General features: G+C 37.8%; 1 protein-coding gene across 4 annotated transcripts in view; it reads left to right on the top strand.

Moving 5' to 3' along the window:
• Nucleotides 1-726: 726 nt before the first annotated feature.
• Nucleotides 727-15,432, top strand: part of LOC148837129 (neprilysin-like) — a 36,491-nt gene continuing 21,785 nt past the window's right edge. The window contains exons 1-5 of one of the 4 annotated variants that reach the window (XM_088913782.1): nucleotides 727-773; nucleotides 10,490-10,599; nucleotides 13,373-13,546; nucleotides 14,387-14,422; nucleotides 14,519-14,680. In XM_088913782.1, the coding sequence (XP_088769908.1) occupies nucleotides 10,557-10,599; nucleotides 13,373-13,546; nucleotides 14,387-14,422; nucleotides 14,519-14,680 (415 nt within the window). In that variant the 5' untranslated portion in view covers nucleotides 727-773; nucleotides 10,490-10,556. Of the gene's footprint in view, nucleotides 774-10,049; nucleotides 10,600-13,147; nucleotides 13,237-13,372; nucleotides 13,547-14,386; nucleotides 14,423-14,518; nucleotides 14,681-15,432 lie in introns of those variants that run through there. The other 3 variants (XM_088913780.1, XM_088913781.1, XM_088913783.1) reach the window with 3 other exon arrangements.

Raw genomic sequence — 15,432 nt, 5'->3', positions numbered from 1 at the left:
CGATTAGCTCCAGAGCTGGATATTCCAGCGTCACTCAAAGCCCTTGATATCCTTCCCCAGCGGCCAGGCGCATATCAGTTACAAGTCGTCAGGAACCTGCCATTTCATCTCGTGCACTCGATCCCGTATGAGTGGCGTTGTTTAAAACAGGGGTTTCAAGGGCAAAGGTGACAGGCTGTCAGGGGCTGTGAAACGGTTTTCGAAGGCTACCAGCAAGAAGCCCGATCCAAGCACTTTGCAACAGGGCGCTTAAACTACACGGCTCTCCAAAAGCTGTATGACTCAGGGGAACATGTACGAGTGGGCTTTAACAATGCACAATATATGGGTGAAGAGCTGCTTTGTTTTCAAATGCCTATACCAAGCATTTTTTTACATAGCAGTGCTTGTTCAGTGAGTTGAGGAACAGGCAACATTTCAGATCTCTGAAAAACATGATATTCTACTTCCTTTCATATACATAGAATACTTTCATGTTTCTATATATACAGTATATATTTAATGTTTAATCTTAACGCAGTACTTAGAATGTGCCAAAAACATGCCATCATTGCTCTGGCAGGCGTTCCATATCTGTGGTGAGTGGTTCTGAAATTCAGGTTGCAATAGCTTTCATCCAGCAGGAGGTACTTAACATACCTCGAGCTGATACTTTTGGCAGAAGTATTCCAATGTTAAACTGAGATAAGGCAGAAAAACAATGTTGAACAGCATGGCTTTATAACCAGAGTGTTTCTGAAGAATGGTAGTATTTTCCTTCTCATCTTTCCCAGGTAAGAAAGTCAGTCTGTATGTTCCTGATTGGTATTACTATCTCAAATGTTTATTTGGGTATAGTACACAGTAGTTCAGATTAATTAATTCAGGTAGGACAATTAAGTGGTTTTACCAGTTCCATAATTAGGATAATTATCCTTTTGGATAATTTAAACTGTGAAAGACTCTCAGAGAAAAAGATGAAATTTACAATGGGTGAAGACTGTTAAGACTGTTCTACAGAATTTCTTTTACATCAACAAATACAAATGCCAGTCTAAATATGTATTCTTTTAGGATGTCTGAGAAATATACTACACGATGAAAGACATTATAGTCTTTATATTTGGTAGTATTATTTGCAACCATAGTTACATATTATTTTGTTAAGCTCAGCAATATTCAGCCCATTCTTCTTTTTCACTTTCACAGTGAGAAAAGGGTAAGATCAAATGATAATTTGTGATTATTACAAAACTTCTTAATATTCCCTGGTACTTCTCCAGTCCTTACAGCTTCAGTACATTACGTATTTCACAATCTAAACAACACAGATTTTCTCAGAATGTTGGTCGTACATTTTTGTGATATGAAACTTGATTTCCATACCATGTCAGAGAAAGTATTTAGATACAGCTACACTTCAACATGCAGGACAAGCAACAGAGGCACTAAAATATAATATAATATTTTATATAATAAATAAAAGTATTTAGCTTTACATTTAAAACTCTTGTCCGCATTTTCAGTCTCTGTAAATCACTGATCTTTGTGATAGCATAACTTGTTTCAAGACTTTTTAATTGCTATAAGATATCTTTTTTTTTACCCGTAGGATTCCAACTGTTAACATGGATATTTTCTTTAACTGCTTCTGCATTTCTTTTTGTTATAAAGATAAAGTATTACTTTCCAGAGAGGCTTAAAATCTGCTCCATGTACACAATTCCTTTCTGTGCTGCATTCAATTACCCAGAAGCAGTTGGTGGGCAGCAGGAAGAAAACGTTCAGTTCTTTCTTTTCATAATAAGCTGTGAAACTTTTCACCTGCACCCACCTAAAAATGCACAGGGGCATTTTTACAGGTTTCTTAGCTGGGATATTCATCTTATTATTTACTTGGTTTTGCTCGGCACAGTGAAGAGCAGAGCTCCAATTAAAGTGAAACAGCAACATCAGATTGTATTGTAATGTCGTGTACTGTTGATAAACCGTGTACCTTGTTGTGAAAGGTGCTAGTGTATATAAAAATTAATCAAATTGAACTTAAATTGAATATGAAAAGCAATTCCATGTTGTAATTAATTCAAATAAAATGCACATGTTGGGGCTGGGCTGCAATATATGTTTATATGACCTCCCAATACAACACTTACAGTACATGAGCTTTACCTCAACAATTAAAAAAGCTGAAACACAGAAACAAGCACACCCAGCTGAGACCCATTTCTTTACAGGACAGAGATGTACAGTAGGTGCAGAAATGAACTTCCAAGACACCGTGCAGTAGACGATTCATCATTAGGCCAATGGCAGCCCAAGAAGCAGAATTCTTCTCATTTTGTTGGATTCGTGTTCCTTTTGGCTTCATAAAGGTATACACCTGGTAGCCTTTGAAAATCACCCCTCTGGAGGCCAGCAGAAATGTAAAATAAACAACTTAATCATGGAATAACCTCAATAATCCTTACCATGTGTAAGATCACACTGCAGAATCGGATTCTGTAGCCAGCTGCCCGTGGCAATTCTGGTAACACTTCTCTATGGGAGCAGACAGAAAAGATACAATACACAGCGATGGGGAGCACAGAACCACGGTGTTTGTAAAAGAAACCGTAGGGACAGTTAAACCCTCTGTCCAACCCCTGTTCAAGCTCTTTCTAAAAACATGGGAGGAAATTGCAAATAAAACCTCAGCCCGTGGCGATGGGCAACAAACCAGGAAGCACTGCCAGCAAAGATGGCAAGACCTGAGAAGGACCAAAAAAAAAACATCAATCACAGCTGAGGCCAGGCGGGATTCCAAAGGCAGACAGGAATTTATTAATTAAAACCTGTTTTTCTTCGTGCTGTTTTTTTTATTTTAGATTTTCATGATGGAGGTATGAAATGTCTGAGGGTAGAATCCCATGATCTGCTGGAATCCATGTTGCTTAACTTTTAATTTTTTAATTAGATGCCTCTGGCCTATTTAACAGGTGGTTTGGATTTTGGTTGCCTCCTCCAGCCTTCATTCGTTACAGATATCCCGTTCAACTTACTAACAAAGCTCTGCAACCATGTGATATTGCACTTTGGACATATCTATTAGGTGTAATGGCAATAGAGATAATGAAGATGGCTTAAAAATAATTATTCAAATGAATAAATCAAAACCTAAAAATGAGCCGTGTTCCCAAATGTGAAAATTTTCATTCCGGCCAAAAATACTCAGCAATTGTTCACTCTTACAGCCGTCGCTGAAAGGTGCTGTGTCAGCATAATACGGGTTTTCTTTTCTGTCTTCTACTGCCTGACGTGTTCGCTTTAAGGGCAACCTTGGTCAATTTTAATAATTGATGATAATGCCCTGAATTTATAGAGCTCTTTTCATCCCGAAGGAGCCCAGCGAGTTTCACACAGAGGAGGGGGCTGGCTTCATTCACACTGGGGTGCAGCCCCACCTGGGTGGCCCACAGCTGCAATTCTGTGCCAGCAGCCCCTCTAGAAAGCAGATCAGGTGGAGACATTGAAAAATCGCTTGACCGATTGAATGAGGAGGAAGTTAAGGTGGAGATAATTATGCATGCCCAGCATGCAATTCAGACTGGACACTGAGGTTAACACCACCACTCTGATGAAAAGCGTCATGGGATATTTATTGATTTTGGTTGACCCTCTTGACTGGGGATTAGGTCTGGTTATCCACCAACACTTCTGAGGAGATGTGAACTCTCACCTCAGACCTGCTGTAACAGTGAAAAGATGTGCACTGTAAAAACATATTTTTTTGCAATATTTTGCTAGAAAACTGTCATGTTAAATATAAAGAAATTAAAAGGACTGTAAGTACCACAAATATGACTAAATACAAAAAGTACCGTAATATACTCTATTAAGATACTCAGTCCTGTTGTACAGACAATATGAGATCATTGTGTTCTCAATATGTTAAATTCATAAGTTAAATGAAAGATTCAATGTGGTTCGTTACATCATCATCGTTTTTCGTTTTTCCTCATCACCAAGGAAACAAGTGGCATTTGTTAAGCTATCAGCAAGAAATGTGCAGTATAAAATTCCAGTTCCAGCTGAATTGATCAAATTGCAGCTGTATTTACAGCATTTTTGACAATGGGAAGAGTTTCAGAGAAGAGCATGCAAACACTTCACAGTCTGTCCAGACGTAGCCCTAGAAATAATTCCTATAAAACAGTAGATAGTTTTAATCCCAATATTCTACATTTATCCATGCAATTGTATCCATAAAAGCTTTGTTCACCTTTTCTTCCAATTTCATGAACTGTTGTGATAGAGAAGTATTTTCTCTCCCTAATGCAAATATACAGTGTAACCAGCAGATATGATATTATTTTAGCTGCAATACATTAGTTTTAAGTGTAAAATAAATATGATAATTAAATGGTCTGATGGGAAACTAAAATAAATAATACAAATAGGGATATGTTTATACAGTAAGAGAATGAAGTGTGGGAAATTCAACACAGCTCTGAGATTGTTATCTGTGCATTAAGAAGTAATCAACAACATATTTAAATCCATCTAATGTCTTTGCAAAGTGAAGTGCACTGAACAAAATGCCTGCCAGTTGACACAAAGGTGCAAACAGTGTTTTATTCCACACTAAAGAAGACTAAGTTAGAACACTGAAGACTGATCTTTTAATTTGCTTATCACTTCATTTTAGAATGGGATACTAATTCATTTAGGGCACCACATTAAAGACCTATCTTAAGAATTATATTCTAATGTGAGTTAATATATTGTGGAAAATTATGAAGAAATAAGACACAGAAACATTTGTCACTAATGGTAAATGATTAGTGCTGATTTAGCAGTACTGTAAATGGAGAACCAAACTGTGCTCTGTTGCAAAAGAAAGTCAAAGAAAGACACCAACACAATAACATCATTACAGGCAATTTTCTCATTATGAAAACTGGGTAATAAAAAAACAAATCAAGCTTTCCAGGAATCTGGAACATTGTAGTGCACTGCCAAGAAAAATAAAGGGAAAAAAAATATCATGGAATTGAGTCATTAGCAATGTTCACTCAAAGCACAAGCTTAAATCCAACAGCAAACACACTGGCTACAACAAGACTGCTCTTCAGAAAAGCCTAAAAATAAGATAGCTGTGAAAAGGCTGAAGATGGACTGATAAGAATGTTGTGCAAATGTATTTAAGGCAGAATAATAAACTAATACTAATAAGTAAAAAGGTTGAACTGTAAGACGATTCATGATTTTTATGTGGTTCTATTATAACTGGGTGCGGGCGCACAGTAAGTAGACATCAGCCGCTCATCTGATCCCCTGTAGAGACCACCAGGTTATACTGAGTTGAAACCCTTTGTTTGGCTATGGGTGATCATCCTGACAGGTTGCATATGGAAGAGTAACTGAGAAACCGTTAGAGCAGAGGTGTAAAGCCCTGACATCCAGACTCTAACTGAATGGAATTAAGGTTCAGTGTTTGAAGGTGGTTTGACCTATTTCTGAACTTCCTTCCTTTGAAGGAACAGCACTCACTGCATGCATTTTCACATTCTGCTGTCTACCATATAGCTTGCCTCTACGTACCTTTGATTATTTTCTTCTTCACATTTGATGCTGTGTCTTTATGGTAAGCTATATCAGAACCCTACAGCCAAATCTTGGCACCTTTCTCCTGCCTCAGGAGCTCAAAGGGAAATTCGTAGAGTATTTTCGATCTGAGATGCTTCTGCATTGCCAAAACATACAAGTTAACTGTGTCTGTCTTATCTGTCAATAGAAAAATGTAGAGGAATAACTAAACAACTATTTTTCAATCTCTTTTGCGTCTGTAGATTAAGTACATATATAATCTGTATATTGTATATCTGTATGTTATTTACATACAGTATATAGATTAGGCAAATAATTTCTCCACCAGTCTTAACAATTCATGGATGCCTCTGGACTCCCTATGGTTCTCCAAAATTTCTCCTGCTCTGCGTCTCCTCTGTGGGCATGGTAAAAACCCTTTGGTCCTAACACCCCTGAACCCAGGGACCAGCTCAGGCAGCAGAGTGGTGACTGGGTTGAGTGATCACCGGGGTACCATCACATGTGCAGCGATTTCCTGTGCAATGTATTGGGCTTCAATCCCCTGATGTGCACTGCTCCCAACCCTGTTTCTTTAGCCTGCTATTTGTATCACGTAAGGGCTGAGTACACCCCAGCACCACCACCCCCACTCCAACAGTGTATCACTGTGATTTCTAAACTGGATCTGAGCTTCTTAGAACAGCATTTTTTGAAACTCTAGAATCTTTCTTGTTCCGCTGCAAACAGTGCATGTAAATGCTACACTGGTGGAAACAGTGGGATAGAAAGAATGAAGAGTGTTCCTTATATCATACTGGGAAATAAGACGTGCTGGTGCCACGCCTGAAAAAACAGCAAAATCTGTCATTAATGGCTGCATGCGGAAATAGGAAATGATGTCAAAATTTCAGAAGTCGATTAGTAATTCAATAGAAAAATCAAAAGATTCATGTACAAAGACATCTGATCAGAAGCGAATGGAGCTGCAGAGAAGCAGGGCTGGCTGTGCTCAATGTTGCAAGGCCCCCGGAGAGCTAACGGGTCTTTCATGACGTCATTCATAAAATGACAAAGGTTGGCAGGTTGAAGATGGGTATCAAAGTTGATGTCATTGATAAAATGAGATTTTGAGCAGGATGCAAAATATGATTAGACTGGCCATCGCGGGGGAGGATTTAGGGTGCAAGAACACCAAAGACTCGTAAGAGGTCTGATCCTTTTGTGATGCTGGTAATGTACGTGTTTGTACTGTTGGTAACTATTCTGCAGATTGTGGAATAAATAATTAGTTGTATTCACATGCTCTGTCCCTAGATTTAGTAGCCATCAGTGTATTGCAATGTGGGTGTGTGCGCACATACACATACTGTAAGTATACTGTATATGGGAGAACAGATTTCCATGGAGCATCAATTCCCATGTCTTGTACGTTAATTACCGTTTTCTCTTTTTTCAAAGCCAGTAGTGAGAAATTATGTTTCTGGATGCATAACGATTGTCACTTCAAGCCTTAATCATTGTGTACCACTCTTGTGAATTGCCGGATGTGTTTTTCAGGGTTTCAACTATTGACTAGCTTCTAGCCATTGACCTGTTCATCCTATTGCAGCTGGGCTAATTTAAGTTGTTTGTTCATGATTGCTGTGTTTGTCTGAGGTGGGGGTAACCTTGCGTGATTGCTGGAAATCTCCTAGTTTCTATTATTAACAGCAGTAACAGAAGCATTGCTTTATGGCTGGACTGTACAATGTTCATAACATTTATCTGTGTTGTAACCTTTTACACCTCTTCCCTGTGCTTAACAAAGCTGTTCTTTAGTGAGATTAAAATTCGATTGATTTCCCATCATGCAAGTGGGCCCTGCTTCAGAAGGCAACATGCGAGAAAGCAACTCACATGTCAGATGAAATAATGACTGGAAGAAAACTCTCTCCATGCAAACTTTGAGTAGAAGAAGCAATGAACACAGACAGATATGAATATGGTCCTCATCCAATCACAATATTACCAATAACAGAACTTCTCATTTGGTCTTTGTGGACACTTAAAATCAATATTAGCAGCCTCTGGTAGCTATTTTGGGATAATAAGCGGTTCTTATGTACTGTATAGCTAACATATAAAATAACAAGTAATAGGTTTATTCCATGCTGAAAAAAAGAAGAAAGAAAACACAACGTTTCGGCCGTGGAGCCTTCTTCAGGTGTCAAAAAAAAGGCTCCACAGCCGAAACGTTGTGTTTTCTTTCTTCTTTTTTTTCAGCATGGAATAAACCTATTACTTGTTCCTTTGCAGCCTATGCATGCTGACGCAGCTCCCCACCTGAACTACTATAACATATAAAATAATGTATAACATAGCTACTGTAATTTTACCTGTGACATAGACATTCTGTATACTGTAAATGAAAAACAGATGTGGGACACCATTTAAGTCATAAACATTAGACATACATGTTAAGTTACTAAGGTATCATGTCAGCATACTAAGCTAACCAATCAGGACAGTCAAGTACAGTATGTGAGCAGTGATGCAGTGTGGCTCTACCAGATGCTTATGGATTGCCATTTGTGTCATTAACGTCTCAGAATAAATGTGTCAAAATGTGATATATGTGTAAAGTAATTAGGGTTAATTGTCACCTTAACTAGTCAGAACCCAGATGGAGATACAGTACATGCATGTTTGTCATGACAGGGCTGTACATAAGCGCTGAGTCACTCTGCCTCAGCAATACCTTTAATTGTCCAGTAATGAATTTCTGTATTGGAATTATAAGCTTTGGACCAGTAAAGATATTTGGGTCATTTATGTAATTTTCTTTCTTGACCATGTACAGTAACCTTAATTTTCGATGTCTAATGCCTAAAATGTTCTTCGACCTTTATGGCTCCAATGGCGCTCCGCCATAAAGTTAGTTGTCCAGCTGAAAAAAACAAACCCGATAATAATAAAACAGTACGCGATGAAGAAATGAAATTTGTGTACACACATAAAAAACGGCAATGAAAAACACACTTCCACGGACAGCGGGAGGACGGATCATCCCTACAGTCCATATCAAAAAGCTGGTGAGGATGGCGGCAGAGTACACACTGTAGGTCACGAATATCACGAACAAACAAAAAAGAGGGCGTTCAGTCCACTAGAGGGCGTTCAGTCCCTTCCCCGGGTCTGAAAATCAGCAGCCGCAGAGCCGGCGTCGCGGTGCGGTCAGTCCTCAGCAACCATGAGCCACGGCACGTGCTGGGGGGTTTCCATTACTGCTGATGACGTGGGTCACCTACCGAACATGTTCTCTAACATACCGGTGCAATTGCGTACATTTATGCCTATGATAAAATATCAGTACAAGCAGTATTCAGTCATAGAGTCCGTTTATCAAGCATTAAAACGTAGGCACATATCTCTCAACGTCATTTATATATTTTTAGACCTCCATGTTTAATCTATATACAGTATGTTTGTGTAAAATGCTTAGTTTTCTCGTTTCATTATTTAACTCAACATCTTGATTATCTGATTGTAACCTCTGATACAGGTAAAACTGATCTGGCATAAACTCAATACTTTGTAATATTCAATACGAATATTCACAGTATTGAACAATTATACTGTATATGTCACGCATTTCAAGGCAAATTTAGACTTGATTTGAAGTCTTCATAAACTGTTTAATCTACATATCTTGCAAATATTTACAAAATCCTAAACAATACATTTTTGATGTCTTATTTTTTAGCACAAAAAGAGATTCATAATGCAAAGCCTAAATAAAACTAGAAAATAGATTATCTCATTGATGAAAAGGTTTAAGGGTGTACATCTAACATTCGACGTAGAGATATGGAAAAGAAAACTATTAATATTACGGTAAGACATGTTACCCAACGTTAGTAAGGTTGAAAGTGTTTAATAAACGTAGAAGAGGCACAGTTACAATTTAAGTTCAGTTTATTAGTCACTATTTAATGTGCTTGACAAACGATTGAATAACCTTTACTTTTCTAATATATTTTGTTAGCATGTATATATTTATTTACATTTAGGTCCGTTGTAAAGGAGGAGACTAAACCAAGAGCGATTTTTTTTTGTCGACTAAGAATAAGTCCTGTATTCTGTATTATTTTTTAATGTACACGCGTGTGTGAATTGTCTGTGTAGTGCGTTAACTTCGTGAAACACGATGGTTGGAGAGGTAGCAGCCGGTATTTGTTAGTGTCGAAATTTATCTTTTAGGTTCGAAAGTTTTCCGTCGTGGAAATGAACTTTGGCTACAGTACGTAGAGTATCTCGTTAATATCACCACCGACCCCCAGCTGGGGACTGATTTTCCTCACCCTTGTTAAACGTTTTATTTTTGCATCGACTGTAAGTGAACAGTATTAAAACGCAGTTGACAATGACTGGGAGAACGAAATACGAGTGTGTGCCGTGTTATTACAGTACGCCTTGGGCTATCAGGTTGTGAACAGCTTGTCTCTTACAGACCAAGCATTACTAGTACTTAGGCAGTCAGTACATTTCTACCTCCACGGGACATACTGTATAATAATTATCTGTGTCTTCGTGTCCAAATGAGCTGCGCTATTTACTTTAGCAAAATCCATTCCTAAAATATTTAGGATTGTTTGGCAAAGCTGTCCTTGTGCGACCACTGAGGTAGACTGAGCTCCGCTGTCAAGATCAGCTTTAAACGCCTGCTTAATGGGAGAGAAGAGATTCTAGACACCAAAGGAACTTCGTTCTTATCTGCCAAGATACATATTATTTTTACTTAAAAATAAGCCCAGCATATTCGCGATACTCTAAGTGTTCTGTAGCCGATGATGTTGAGGTGCCGCTAACAGGTAGGAGATAGCCTGGTCTATTGGAATAAAGCAAATCGGTGCATTTTATTCTGGAAGCAAAGCACTGTGCCTTTTTCGTTGTTGATTTTCAGGCTAAATGCAGCGTGCTCAAGAAGGCTTTTCTTTTTATGGATTTGACGACTGTTTGATTGGTTGGTGATGCCCATTTACATCATCGACCGAAAATTTCCAGAGACACCTGGTAAGTCTGTCCGGAAAAGCGCTACTACAGAAACCACCGCGAGAAGCTGCTGTATAGATTGTGTATGCACTGTGTTTAGTTTGACTGGTTATGCTGCTTTCTTCATTCAATTACTTTGTAAGTCCACAGATATTTAATCAGTGTTAAATTAATCTGCCCGTTGTGAGATCATTTCATTTGCTAATTCATGCACTTAAAAATATTCACATTGATTTTTGTGCTTAAATTACAGTTCACGCGAAAGGTACTGTACATGTGCGCTCAAATGCTACTGTAGATACAGTATGGCTGTTCAGTCTTCTAAGGTGTTTGAATTAGATACTAAACCTAATTAATATTTAACGTGTGAATTTAAAAATATAAGTGGTTTTAGAAATGATAAAATCAAAGACACAGAAATGATCAAATCAAAGACATCTGAGCATGTGAACAACGAATTTAATTATTTTATTTTTATAGAATTGTACATTATACAAGGTATAATAGTGATGTAGAATGTGACTACAAGAAATATCTACAAAATCAAAATCGAACATGGCTGTACAGTTTTAAACTTTTAAAGTATCATAAAATAAAATACTATCTAAATAGTCAATGCGGTTTAAAACGTCTTCAGCGTAAATGTAAAATGCTTTTATTTAGCCTGTCAGTCTTCCAAAAGTTCACATTTAAATCATAACGTGTCAAGCATACTTTTGAAGGCTGTAGTTGAAATTAGGTTGTTATTTGTTAAAGATGAACTATAAGTGTTACAAGGTTTCAAGTCTGATTTTTTGTAATGTCATTTAATTAAGAATGCCCGAGGTGCATATGTAATTCATAGGAGAATTGTCTCGTCTGTAATTCAAACGAGACATAAAGTAACCCCCTAATTTAATAGTAATGTAAGGTTTTCATATATTTTTTTTAAATGCAGGGAAGTGTCAGCCTAGCTTATTTTGTGATTTGACGATGAACGTAGTAATTGTGTTCAGTGAGGACATGACGTCCGTGCATGTGGCAACAGCGTAGCGTGAGCTGGTTTTCAGCATTGATGTTGAGGGATTAAGTCTAAGAACATAATGCATTCAACTGGAATGGAAACCCGGCAGCTAGTGGATCATTTGAATAAGTAGACACTTTTCAAAAATGTGAAGATGGATGTTTTACGCTATCAAGTCCGCACCAAAACGACTCGATTTTGCACCATGCTCAGCAATACGAAAGTGTTCTTACAGTATGTTTTCTCGCGTCCTAGACTTTTGTGACAGCTGCTGCCATACAATAATACAATACTATTAAGAATCCTATTTGTACTAATGGAACTAACGAGCATTTCAGACACTAAGCAAACATCAGCAACTACAAAAGAAGAACCAGGAAAAAAAAATTAGAATGCATGGAAAGAATATGGAAATGCATTATTTTGTTTTAACTAGTTTTAGGATCCAGCTTAGTAAGGCTCAAGCCTGATTGCTGACAGTGTGTGACCTGACCTGTATATACAGTACATAGCACGTGTTAGTTTTAAATTATGCTAGCAATACACTGCAAATGCACTTAAGTACCATGTCATTGCAGTTGAATCAATACAATATTTTACCCAGTTTAACCACAATATGTTGTTCATGCATAACACTAATACTAATACTAAGTTATTACAATGTACAAGTTAAACAGATGTTACCATATAACATAAAAAAGCTTCTAATAAACATTCCACTATAGGGATTCACTATATTGGAAAGTTTGTCCTGTAAGTAGAGAATAATTTATCTGAAAGCAGTCAAGGCAGGATTGTGATTAATGGCCATGATAAAATCCACTTACAGCAGGCCCACATAAAAGTTGAATTTTGTGCACTTTCAGGGATTTTTACGACTGTGTATTCTACATTTTACTATAACCAACAATCCAGCAAAGAAACAGATTGTTTTTATTTATGCTGTTATCATAGTAATATCCCAGGGTTGATACACAGTGATTGGCACATATATTTGGTAAGACGTGATTGCATGTCTCCTGCAAAAGTTTTCATTATTGCTCATAAAACTCAGGTAACATATAATGTAATTAGAGGTACAGCCTCTAGAATCTTTACAGTCCTTCCTCACTGTGTGTGACCATGGACTGTGGCATTTCCATTTACTTAATGACTTTCTATCACAAGCTAAAAGTTTATAGGTTGAGACTGAAGTGTTACAGCTGCTCCCATTAACAGAAGGCAGACATAGAAGACCAAAAACCTGGAAATATTTATGATATTTGAAAACAATCTGTAAAATAAGGTTTTAATGTGTTAAAATAACACTAGTTTTACAGTTATGATCATTGTATGCTTTAGAAAAGAAACACTGCACTAGTTAATGTAGTACATAGAAAATTACAAAGTGCTTTGTAGTTTTGGCTGCGGCAAATAACCAAGGAGTTATTTCACAGGTCTGAGTCACTCATGTTTTTCTTCGGAGGATTTTCTAGACTTTGTCCCATGGTCTGTCCTTTTCTCCTTCACAACACTTCACTGCCTTTCTCTCTGCAACGTCAGAACATTTCACTGTGAGGAAAGATCAAGGATCACTTGGCTTTGGAAATAAACTTAATTCACAAGTTAAGAACCTTGCTTTGGGTGAAAGTTATTCTAACGTGCTGGTTAAGAAGGTAACGAGGCTACTTTTATTCTATCTCAAAACTGTTGATCCACAGTTTTTTTCTTTTAAAATTGCTATGGAAAGTGTCTCATGAGGGTTGGTTTGCACTGACGTTCTTTTGTCTTCTGTGGATGTGGTCGGGTTAGGTGCATTGTTTCAGGCCACATCAGAAAGGCAGATGGATACAGCAGACAATAACGCTTCAAAATCGAAAAAGAAGTTAAGATGGACTTCACTGGAGATCGGACTCACGACTGTGGTGTCTCTTCTCTTGATTGTGGTGATTGCTCTGATCATTTTAGTTTCAACACAAGGCGGTGGTAAGTAAATGTAATCCACCTTTTACATTGGTACCCATCACAGGATCACCAAGTGCACGGAGATTTTAATTTTGTTGTCGTCTGCTCAAACCCAAGTCTTCAAAGCTAAGTCATTAAAATTGGTAGACCTGGCTCTTTCCAGCTTGTCTTTTTAAAACCTCAAAGAGACTAGCATGCATGTATGTAATTCTTTTGTCTAAAAATATTGATCTTATGTGTATGTGCATCAGTAATACACTGAGTTTGTACATGAAAATAAAATTGAATGCTTTGTTAAGGAATCTTAGAAAGATTAATTTTGTGACAGATGTACACGCACTGTTGAGTTGAATGGAGTTGTTCAGCAGGTACAGTATGTGATGCTCATCTGACTCAGCCTGGACATCTGGAACAGATGGTAAACAGAGCCCCTAGCTCTGCCACGGTTATGATGACTGCATTTGTAATTATAATACACAATAAATTTTTAAACATCTTTTTGAGGCAGAATGCAAATGCACACCATTCTCTACATTAATTTCTGTGCTCAAAAGCAAAAAGAAAAGGAGTTAGTGGAACGAGCCGAGGAAAACAGAACTTAACTGGAATTTAGATTTTTTTTTATAAAGCGACAGTAGGTTCCTTTGATATCATATTTCTTTTCATGGTATGTGTCATGGCTTTAATAATGAATGTGTTTCTGTATACATTTTAAAATGAGGGTGCACAATGCATAATACTACAGCATAATTTGCGTGTAAGCATAAATCAGATGCTAATATTGCATACTGTCCTGCAATTTCTGTAGATGTCACTTTAACATCTTGGATGCTCTTTAACATGTGTGTCTGTTCATTGCAGATGGGATTTGCAAGTCTGCAGACTGTACAAAGTCAGGTAGGCCTTGTCGAGTGCGTTCAATTGCTTTTGCATTTCCTATCCTGTTGTGTTAGTTCTGAAAATTATCTGTCTTTGCTGTTTGCTGTGTTGCAGCTGCCCGGCTAATTGAGAATATGGACGCCAGTGCTAATCCTTGCCAAAATTTTTACCAGTATGCCTGTGGAGGCTGGTTAAAGAAGAACATTATTCCTGAAACCAGCTCCCGTTATAGCACATTTGATATCCTGAGAGATGAATTAGAAGTTGTCCTTAAAGGTAGGTAACATATTGACCTAGCTTCTCTTTATTTCCCCTTTCCAAAATTAATTAAGCATTGTGTGCAGAGTGTGATTTAGCTGTAACACAGAGTTAATAGTAAAAAAGTCTGGACTTCACCACTGGAGCAAACGCAATCACAAAAATAGAACCACGTTGACACTAACAGTAAATGAAGCTAGTATTACATCAATAACTAGAAAGGTTCAAGTGTCATGACCCCTGCCTGAATCTAGTCCATGCACCCAGAGGCATGCTGGAAGTTGGCTGCCTAAGTGTTCCAAATGACTGGCTTGTTAGAAACGGATTCCTCATTAGAGACGAGCCATATGGATTACAAGATGCAAGGGTCTGATTGCAGCACTCAGGACATATCAAAAGAAGCACGGTTCTACTGCTTCAGTTTTAATAGGACAGCCGTTTAAACCTTAAACGTGTCTGAGGGTTCTGCAAGTAGGGTTCAATCTTGTGCTAATATTGCTTGGTGCACCAAGACAGCCAAATGTGGAACTCAGCTGTGGTGTGCAACAGTGTGAAATTTCCTTAAACAGAACGGAAGACTCTGGCTTATGAACAGAAAGGGTTTTAATTGCAGGGCTGGACACCTTAAAAGAAAAAGGCTGTCATGCATTGCCACCTTATTATCCGTTATCAGAGCTGAGTCAGCTTTCTTTCAGACTTAGCATTTAACACTTTATGTAGTTTTAGGCTGAATTCCTCTAGGCTGGACTAGACTGGACTGGACTTTAAGC

Source organism: Atractosteus spatula, chromosome 4 (assembly GCF_055471065.1).
Source record: "Atractosteus spatula isolate fAtrSpa1 chromosome 4, fAtrSpa1.hap1, whole genome shotgun sequence".
NCBI classification, from domain to species: Eukaryota; Metazoa; Chordata; class Actinopteri; order Semionotiformes; family Lepisosteidae; genus Atractosteus; species Atractosteus spatula.
The sequence above is the reverse complement of the archived record's forward strand: the minus strand, read 5'-3'. Positions and strand labels throughout refer to the sequence as shown.